Raw genomic sequence first — 9,965 nt, 5'->3', positions numbered from 1 at the left:
GCCACTCCAGGATTTTCGAAAAAGTAAACATGGGCTTTACTTGTGAGAGTTGTTTGATCTTACCAAGGGCCAAGTTGAAAAATAGAGCTATTTATGAACAGGTTCAAATCAGATTGGGGTCGATTTTGGATCAATCTAATAAGGAATAGATCGGATCCAAAACAGATCCAATAAGCATCAGATCAGACGCCTGTTGAATTTTTTTATTTTATCAGAATTCAAATTGGCATCTAAATGTAATCCAATACCAATTGGATCGGGTCGAATCAGATTTGAAATACAAATCTAAATAAATCTCACATAAAAATTAAATATATAACATAATTTACGTACTTTCACATTTTTTCGGGGACACTATCGGCTCGGAACATGGTTCATCCTGATCTAATCTTATAACTTATGGGATCGGAACCTCATTGATATCCAAATCGGAACGGATCACATTTCGAGTCTGATCCGATCCTTTGAATCGGGTCAATTAAACCCTGGGTACCGATATTGCCAAACACAAACCCAAAATTTACGGAACCACATAAGCGCAGTAATGCCCTGTGCGAACTATGAACTAAAAACTGCTGCGTCGCTCATTTCCTCCTCGTTTCTGACTTCTCCAAGTTTGGTATGAAGGTCCCATATCTCAACTTTTTCCAGTTTCTGTAATTATTTTTTTATTTTTTTGGATAAGCAGTTTCTGTAATAAATTTCTCTTACAAATTTTAGAATTTTTTTTTTTTTTTTTTGGTTTTCTGATTTTCAACTTTGAGCCATAGATTACAGAATGATTCTAATAAAACCAACAACCTTCAATCATTATGGCCATCTCCATCTCCCCTCTCATGGCCGTGTACTTTTCCATTGTTCCCTTTCAAGTATTTCTTCAATTAATTTCGAATCAAACAACCCAAAAAACGAGTTAGAAAACCGAATTAGATCTCTTTGTGAAAAACCCAACTGCCAATTTATTGAAGTTTTGGCTCTTTTCAATCGTGCCATCGTTTCGGGTCTGACCCCTTCTGCGTCGACTTGCATTTTTCTCATCCACACCTTTGGAAAGTCTAGAGAGTATGATTTGGCTCTTTTGACTTATAATCAAATGACCCATATCGGATTTCTGCCAAATTACCACTCTTTGAACACTTTAATCGACTGTTTCTCACATACCCAGACACCTAAATTTGCATTCGGGGTCATGGGATTGGTCTTAAAGTGTGGATATACCGTTAACCTTTTCATTTTGAATCGGTTACTGAAAGGTTTATGTCGAGGTCACGAGGTCCTCAGGGCGATTGAGCTTTTTCGTGATATGGGGAGGAATCAAATTTCTCCCGATGTTGTTACTTATAATACTCTGATAAATGGACTATGCAAGGCAAAGAAGTTGGAAGAAGCTTTAGATTTACGGGTTGAGATGGAGGAAGTGAATTGTTGTCCCAATGTGGTTACCTACACCACTCTGATGGATGGTCTATGTAAGGATGGTAGAGTGGATGACGCAATGAGTTTGTTGGATGAGATGCACAAGAGGGGTCTCAATGTGGATGTCGTTGCGTATAGTACTCTTATAAGTGGTCTATGCAGTTGTGGAAATGTTGATAAGGCTAAAGAGCTATTCGATAAGATGTTGGACAAAGGAATATCGCCCAACGTTGTTACTTACACTTGTTTGACTCATGGTCTTTGCAAGATGGGGAGTTGGCAAGAAGCTACTGCTCTGTTGAGTGCTATGGCCGAACATGGGATCAAACCCGACGTTGTTACATACACTAGTTTGATTGACGGACTCTGCAAAGATGGGAAATTGACGAATGCTATGGATGTTGTTGTTTTGATGATGGAAAAGGGTGAGGAGCCGAGCACTGTAACTTATAACGTTCTAATTAATGGTTTATGTAAGGAAGGTCTAATGTCTGATGCTCTTGAGTTTTGGAGGAAGATGACCGAAAGAGGGAAAGTGCCTGATGTGGTAACTTACAATACATTGTTGGGGGGACTTTGTTGTGCTGGGAAGGTTGATGAGGCAATGGAGCTCTTCAATAAGATGGTCGAGGGTCAGTATCGTGTTGAACCGGATTCTATGACCTTTAACATGCTAATCCAAGGGCTTTGCAAGGAAGGTCGGCTCGACAAAGCCATGTGGATTTATCAAAAAATGATAGAGAGAGGAAACCTTTGTAATTTGGTAACTTATAATATGCTAATTGGTGGGTATTTAAAGGCACGGAATGTTAATAAGGCTATGTCCCTATGGAAAGAGTTGACTGACTCGGGATTCATGCCAAACTCCTTCACCTATAGTATTATGATTGGTGGACTATGCAAAATGAAAATGGTTGACTCTGCAAAAGAACTAATATGTGAAATGAAAGCTCGTGGACATAGTCCTACTTTATACGATTACAATTCATTAATAGCATCTTTTTGCAAAGGTGGTCACTTGGAGAAAGCAAGGAAATTATTTGGGGAAATGAGGGATGAAAATTGTGTTCCTGACGTGGTCTCATTTAATACTCTAATCGATGGAACACTCAAAGCAGGGAATTTTCAAACTGCAAAGGAATTGGTTGTGGACATGCTTCAAATGGATTTGGCTCCGGATGCTATAACCTTTTCTACATTAATAAATAGGTTTTCGAAAGTAGGGCAGATGGATGAAGCTAAAAGTATGTTCAAAAGCATGATTGATCATGGTTTTTCACCAGATGCCATTGTATATGATTCACTACTAAATGGGTTCAGTGCAAAGGGCGAAAAGGAAGAAGTCATTAAACTGCTTCATCAAATGGCAGCCAATGGTGTTGTTCTTGACGTAGAAATAATTTCTACTATCTTGAATTGTCTTTGTCTTGATAGTAAAAATCCTGAGTTTTTGGAGCTTTTGCCGAGCTTCTCATCAAAATCAACACAAGAAACAAGCATCTCATGTCATGAGTTGTTGAGGAGACTGCATAATTCTCAGCCCGGGCTTCAACTACATGCTACTTGATATTTGTGAACCATTGTTACAAGAAATGCTTTCAGGTATTGTATAACTTACCAGTTTTTGAATGGATATTGCTAGTTTCTCATGGAATAAGCTATTGTTGCTTTTTTAAGGATCATCATCAGTAGTAAATACTTTATAAAGAAATTCAACAATGTGAAAAATGTTTTTCATAATTCATATAACTTTTTAGAAGATTTTTTGTGATCTTTTGTTTTAGAAGGTTGAATCAGTTAAATTCAATTGAAAGGGGAAACAAGTGATGTTGCTATTTTGTTCTAGGGTGGTTTCCTCAACCTCCCTGAGTGTCTATTCTGTTTCTTTTTTTCTTTTTTCTTTTTCCATCTTTAATGAAACCTTATAGCTATTGAAAAGAAAAAAGGAAAGGGGAAAGAGAAACCTAACTTATTTTAAGTTGAAACTCCTGTGCACAGCCAAGCCTGTGAACCAATAAAATACAACAAAGATCGAGTAGTAGGGAAAACATCCCATTCATAAATTGACAGTTACAACTCCCAAATTTCATCAAGTATGTCTGTCATCTGTAAACCCTTTAATGAGAAACTTTTACTGATTTTGACCTAGACGCTGTGTTCTCATACTTTTACTGAAGTAGTTTCTAGTAGGAGTGGCCTAAAATGCTAGGGGTACCTGGACGTTTCAAAATGTTTGCCATACCCATGTTGGACACTTCATTTTTATTTTTTATTTTTTTATTGTTTTTTGGGTTTAAATGTGTGTCAATTATGCATACGAGCGATGTCTCTGCCATACCCAGGTACGATAAGTTAGTCTGAATTCATCCAGAAACTGGTAGTTTTCAGCTGAGCTAGGTGAATTATTTCTTTATAACTGGTTTTACTGGGTTTGACACACCACTCACTTGAAGGCTTTTCTTCCAACAGTGCTATCATATGCATAAGTCCACTCACTCTCATCCTTAATCAGCCTCCTTTATCTTTTATCCTTGCAAATAGACCAATGGCCTCTCCGTGCACATTTGGGATTACCCTCAATTGTATGTTACTGTCTACACCACTTAATCATGCCCAAAAAAAAAAAAAAAAAAGCTCAGCAAGGAAGTTTTTTCAGAGCTTTGTTGACTTGTTCAAAGATTCAAAGGGATATTTTCCATTGCATCAAACACACAACAATGGAAAAAGTGAACAGAGTTGTTAGAAATACATCATTTTCTGAAGTGCCAACTTAGTTAAGTTTTAAGACGTGTGGAGTGTTGTTCCCATGTCCTTGGTTCAAAACCCCTTGAAGCCAACTTCATTTGCTAACCACTAACCCTATACCTATCAAAAAATACATCATTTTCTGAATAGAAATATACCTTGCAAAGGGTATAATGTTTTGGTGCTATCTTCTTCCCATTTATTTTCTTTTCTGTTTTGCCATCTTCCATATATTGACAGCTTTATTCCTTGTCAATTTAACACTTTATTTCTTGTTTCTCATAGAATAACTTGCTGTCTGTAGCAATCATGGTTATTGAATTTTCTTTTTTGGAGTAATTTTGTTTGACCATTTTGTGGAAGAATTGTTTGATTAATAGGAAGCGGAAAAACATCATATTTTTTTTTTTTATATTGTGTGGAGCAAATGCTCTGCCGATTAAACATAAAGTGATCTTGTGTGGGCATACATCTTTATCATGTACATGAGCCTCTCCATTCTCATCCCTAAGAGGACTCTTGTACGTTTTCAACCTTGTGAGTAGATTAATGGTCTCTATGCGTAGTAGAAAGTGCCTTTAAATGGATGTGTCTGGATACACCACTTATCATGCCAATTGCCAAAAGTAGACCATAGACCATACCATCCACCTTGTTTGGAAAATAGTTAAGAAGAAAGGCTTTCTTTAGAGATTTAAAAACTTATTCAAGAAAAAGGAATTTTTCTTTGTATGAATCATGTTGCAAGTTCTAGACTTCGAATGGTTAACAATTTTTTTGTTTGTTGGAAATTTCAAGTCCAAGTATAAGAAAACCTCTTCAAACTGTTATGTCCGGCAGGAAATTGTGAACCATATTTTCATACTATTCTGGTGATTTTGCCACTATACTTTCAAGGTGCTGTTATAGTATCTTTGGTTAATAGGGGGCGACTTTAATGTGATCATGTTTTCTCATGAGAAAATAAAGGTGGCAGAATTACAAGGAATGTGGGGGAATTCTCAGAATGTTTGAAGGTATAACTTTGTAGATCTTCTAGGATGAAAGTTCACTTGGACCAATAACCAAGCTAATCCTACTCTATGCAAACTTGAAAAATTCGTATTCTCACCTGATTGAGAATCTTATTATTCATATGTTTTTTCTCGTACTAGTGCCCCCAGATGTTCTTGGATTTCTCGTGGTGTGAGATGAATAATAATGGCTATAACTTTGTACTTCATATTGGTGCTGCTGGAATGGGAAGGGATTGTATCATGACGTCTAGGGATGGAGAATGCTTGAGATAGCCATGCATAGCTCTACAGTCTGTCCAGTGAAGAATTCCGGAAGTCAAGGTCTTCTTGCATGTGGCAACTGAGTTGGTTACCCTTTTTATTTGCAGAAATACGGAGTAGAGACTAACTCAAGAATCAAACTTGCTACAAAATTAACGCATAGTGAAAATTTAAATCAATAGTGAAAAAAATGCTTATGTCATGGTATCTTAAAACAAATCCCCTATAAAAAATATTCTATTGTACTTAATCCCATTTGCTGTGTGTTTGGGTGTCTGGATAGAGAGGAACAGTAGGATTTTTGAAGGGAAAGAACACCCTTTGCATTAAGTCCTCAAATCCATTCTGGTTTTTTTTTTTTTTTTTTTTTTTTTTTTTTTTTTTTTTTAAACTTGTGACAGGTTATTTAGGGAATTTAAAGGAGTCTTTTTTGAAGACTTTTTGTTCAAATATGTGAAGTCTGAGGGGCAAGTAGTTTCATATTTTTTATCTCGTCCTTTTATTCCTTTTGTAGTGTGGCCACCTTGGCCACCATTCTCTTGCATTTTATCAATAAAAAATTTTATCTATAAAAATGGGGTGCCAATAGCAGGTCTCTAAAGTTTTTATAGAAGAAATAGCATGGATGGGTTCATTGCAGATTTCTTCTTTAATGTTCTGGTATTTATACTTTTACAGGCATTGTTTGTTACTATATTCACAGATGAACAAATGGATTACATTTCCTAGAGAACAGAGCAGATTATTATGACTTTATGTGTCTGAAGTGGATGCAACATGTGGATTGGAGAGATTTTTCCTACACTGTATTTGAGCTTATAATGGTGAATGAATTTTCTAGAGGGACTTGAATGTGTGTAACTCAACTATGCATTTGGTTCGGGGAAATGAATCATGAGGATATATATATAGACAAGAGAGCTTTTTTATTTTGGCGAAATGAGTTGATGGTGAGAACCAGTTGTAGAGATCATGGTGGCATGCACATTGTTGTGTTTCAGTTAATGGGTTACTAAACTATTGTATAAGAATTTGTTCATCTGCCATGTTTAAATCCTTGTAATCAATTTTATGAAAGGTTAAAGATGTTCTGGGTAGTGGGGGTGTTGCAACTTGCAACCAAGCTTTGTTTACTGCGAAGGGCAGGAGGGCAAATCTGTTATGTTCTGTACTATAATTCTCAATTCCTGAAATGAACTCTAGCATTTGATTTTTCACACAAGTTTGTGTCAGAATCAGAATTGTGCGTAACCTATGTATCAATTACCACAAGGTGGCCTACAAAGGCATGGGGAGCTTGGGCGTAGATGCACCTACAAGACTAAAATTCTGGTCGATTTTGGTGTGAGTTGCAACTCCACTAAATTTAAGTTGGGTGTGTGGATGGATGGATGGACCCAGGATTTTCTTGGAGATGGGGGCAAACTATAGTTGACTGGTACATTTGAAGTGCTTTAAGATGGATGGTTTTGTAGGAGAAAATTCTAAGGGGTTTTGATAGAGGTTGAAGAAAAGGGCATTTAGGTCATTTCACGTAATCTATGAGACAAGAACAAAGTCAAGGGATATTGTCATCAATTTAAAAACATAAGGTAGCTCAAATATTCAACATAATGCATACAAGCTTACATGACCTCAGAACTATGCAAAATGACCTCAATACTCTCCCTTTCAACCTGAAATAAAAAAAATCTTTTTGAGTTCTCTTCCCAAAACCAGTCGTCTTCAATTCTTGGGTAGATTTTTTTACCTTATCTTGAACCCCTTAAGATTAATCTATTTTGACTTTCAAACCAAAAATACGAAGATAGAATTTTTTTTTTTTTTTTTTTTTTTATAAAGTAGAAGATGAGATTATTTGAAAGAAAATTTTAAATTTTCTATAAATTGATTGACATGAGGTTTGAGGTAATGATTGAACATAATTGTCAAATAGATTAATATATATATTTTTTTAATAGAAATTGAAACATTTGAAGATGACTAGTTTTAGGAAGAAAATGAATGATTATAAGTTGAAGATTTTAGGTTATCATTTGGTAGTATGGAAAAGAAGAACAAGATCAATGAGGGTATGCCATTAGTTTGAAAGTATAGGGATATCTCAAATATTTACTAAAAGAAGAACAAGATCAATGGGGGCAGTTTGAAAATATAGGGGTATTTCTAATATACACTAAAAATGGGGTGCATATCATCAGTTTGAAAGTAAGGGGGTGTCTCTAATATTCACATAAAATTTATTATTATTATTATTGTAGAGGATAACAATGCTACGTTATCTAGACCGTACATGTGTCCGGGCCAATTAAATGATACCTTGAGTGAGCTAGTAAATCCCATCAATAGAGTAGACCAGGGTAGTGGTGTCTAACCTAGCTGGTAGGACAATACAACGTAAATAGAAACCTGATCTACTTGGGAGGGTAGGCCTGATCCGAAGATTTGCATAATTTCGAAATGCACCATATTGAGGCCTAAGATCTCAGAAGAAATCTCCCAAAGATCTTCGACTTAATCTCAGAGATTCATATTCCGTTTAGGATCCTTAGAATCAAGGAATTCCTCGTAATCAAATTCCGATTAAAGGGGAAACCTTGATTTGAAGGAAGGATCTATAAATAGATAAATCAATAAAGGAAAAAATGATTCAAACTTTCTATTTTTAGACTATTACTTTCTCTGCAACTCTAACTTGAACTTCAAAGAATTATTGACAAATACCATACCTGTGCTCATAGAAAAGACAAGAGAACTATTTCAATTCAGTAGAGAAGAATCGATCGAGACATTACTAGATTCTACTTCTACAATTGTTATTATTATTATTATTATTTTTTTTTTTTGGGGGGGGGGGGGGGGGGGGGGGGGATTGTAATGAGATAAAAATGGGCTTGTCATGGGTTTGGAGACACAAGTTGTACCTCAAATATTAAACTAGTGGAGGGGTTCTGAAAAATCCAAAAATCTAAGAGGGGTCCTCTCCCCCCCCGAGTGGTGTGGGTAGGAAGTCCTGAGATATGATGCAAGGTGTTCAATCAAAACTGAGCTCAAGTTGCAATTTACTTAACCCAAGCACGACAAGTTTCTGAACCTAAACCCACCAAATTTGGTGAAACGAAGCACATTTTTTAAGAGAGATAGGGGAAAAGGGGTGCTTTTATTTTGGGAAAGAAAGCATGGGTCAGGCGGTGGATTCCTACCAAACTTTATATATATATATATAGAAAAGAATGTAGGATCACGTACTTGCATATCACAAGTCATCCCAACATTATATATATATATATATATATATTCTATTGCCACACCAATTTTTACTAACAACACGTAAGATGTGTTAATTCTAGGGATTTTTCTCGAAATGTGCATAACTTATGTACAAATTCCGATTTCGGTACATTATTCATTTTAGTTTCCAAAACATGCATTTCTAGTGAATTCATCACTTTTATAATCAATGAATTCATTGGTATATCTTTGAATTCATAAATATTAAAAGTAACGAACTTGCAAGTTTATAGGTTATAAAAATGACGAATGCATGTTTTTGGGAATTAAAATGAAGAATGTACCAAACTTGGAATTTCGTCATATTCAGCTCACGAACTAGAGTTTCACCCTTAATTTTGTGGTGATTTACATATGAATTGGGGTGTTGTTAGCAAAAATTGGTGTGACAATAAAATGAATCTCTCTCTAAAATTTGCTATGAATTGCATCTTTCTCTCTCGCATGCTTTTTTGTTTTGTTGTATGAATCTCAAAGGGTCAGAGAAGAATATTTAAATTTCTAAATAAGAAAAGCCAATGTAACTTCCAAATGCCATTAACTTTGGACAGAATTTTGGTTTGTAGTCCACGAGATTTAGTACTGTGGGCTACACGGTTTAACGAAGGCCACGTTGGCTTGGCGACGACGAATGGTGCTGTGTCTGACTCATTCCGACACCTCGTAAAAGTCATTCGTAAAGGAGTGGTCGAAACTGGGCTTTGGGTCAGGCTTTTAAAATCTATTTAATGTTATTAAAAGGAGAAAAGTGATGTGATGGTGTCAGCTCATGTGAACTGTCTTCCTTTCCTTCGAACTTTATTAATGATATTAATAAATGAGTTGGGATTTATTTATTTATTTAACCGAGGGAGTATCCCATCAACACTGAGTTGGGATTGTTGTGAGCGAAACTGCCCTTGTCAATAATAAACATACTAAAATTATTGATATTATAAGTTATATATAATTTTTTATAGGATCAGGTTTCGTATACACATATATTTACTCATATTCACAATGTATTTTGTCTTACATGACTAAAATTTTTAGATTAAGCTGATTTTTAGAAAGGATGATCTCCTCGTCATAGAGATCATCCTCACCAAAAATCAACTCAATCTGAAACCTTTAACCTACATAGGACAAAACATGTTGTAGATATATGAGTAGATATGTGTACATGGATCTTGATCCTTTTTTATATATTATATTTTTCTAAGTTCTATGATCTTTTGGGTCCCTCTTACTTTCAAA

General features: G+C 35.6%; 1 protein-coding gene across 5 annotated transcripts; it reads left to right on the top strand.

Annotated features, from left to right (window-relative positions):
- The first annotated feature begins 543 nt into the window (after positions 1-543).
- Positions 544-6,732, top strand: LOC147400311 (Tetratricopeptide repeat (TPR)-like superfamily protein). Of its 5 annotated transcripts, none has more exons than XR_015179298.1 (2): positions 544-5,177; positions 5,316-5,801. XR_015179298.1 is itself a non-coding variant. In XM_086445953.1 (2 exons), exon 1 carries the CDS (start codon positions 779-781, stop codon positions 2,981-2,983), a length of 2,205 nt encoding a protein of 734 aa, XP_086302079.1. In that variant the 5' UTR covers positions 544-778; the 3' UTR covers positions 2,984-3,018; positions 6,142-6,732. The 5 variants fall into 5 exon arrangements, 4 of the variants coding, with proteins under 4 accessions (XP_086302079.1, XP_086302076.1, XP_086302078.1 ...); XM_086445953.1 differs by lacking the exon at positions 5,316-5,801 and adding an exon at positions 6,142-6,732 and having other exon boundaries at positions 544-3,018; XM_086445950.1 differs by lacking the exon at positions 5,316-5,801 and adding an exon at positions 6,117-6,730 and having other exon boundaries at positions 544-3,018.
- Positions 6,733-9,965: the final 3,233 nt, after the last annotated feature.

This window comes from Akebia trifoliata, chromosome 6 (assembly GCF_017979445.1).
Source record: "Akebia trifoliata isolate Shusen 1 chromosome 6, ASM1797944v1, whole genome shotgun sequence".
Classification (NCBI taxonomy): Eukaryota; Viridiplantae; Streptophyta; class Magnoliopsida; order Ranunculales; family Lardizabalaceae; genus Akebia; species Akebia trifoliata.
The sequence above is the reverse complement of the archived record's forward strand: the minus strand, read 5'-3'. Positions and strand labels throughout refer to the sequence as shown.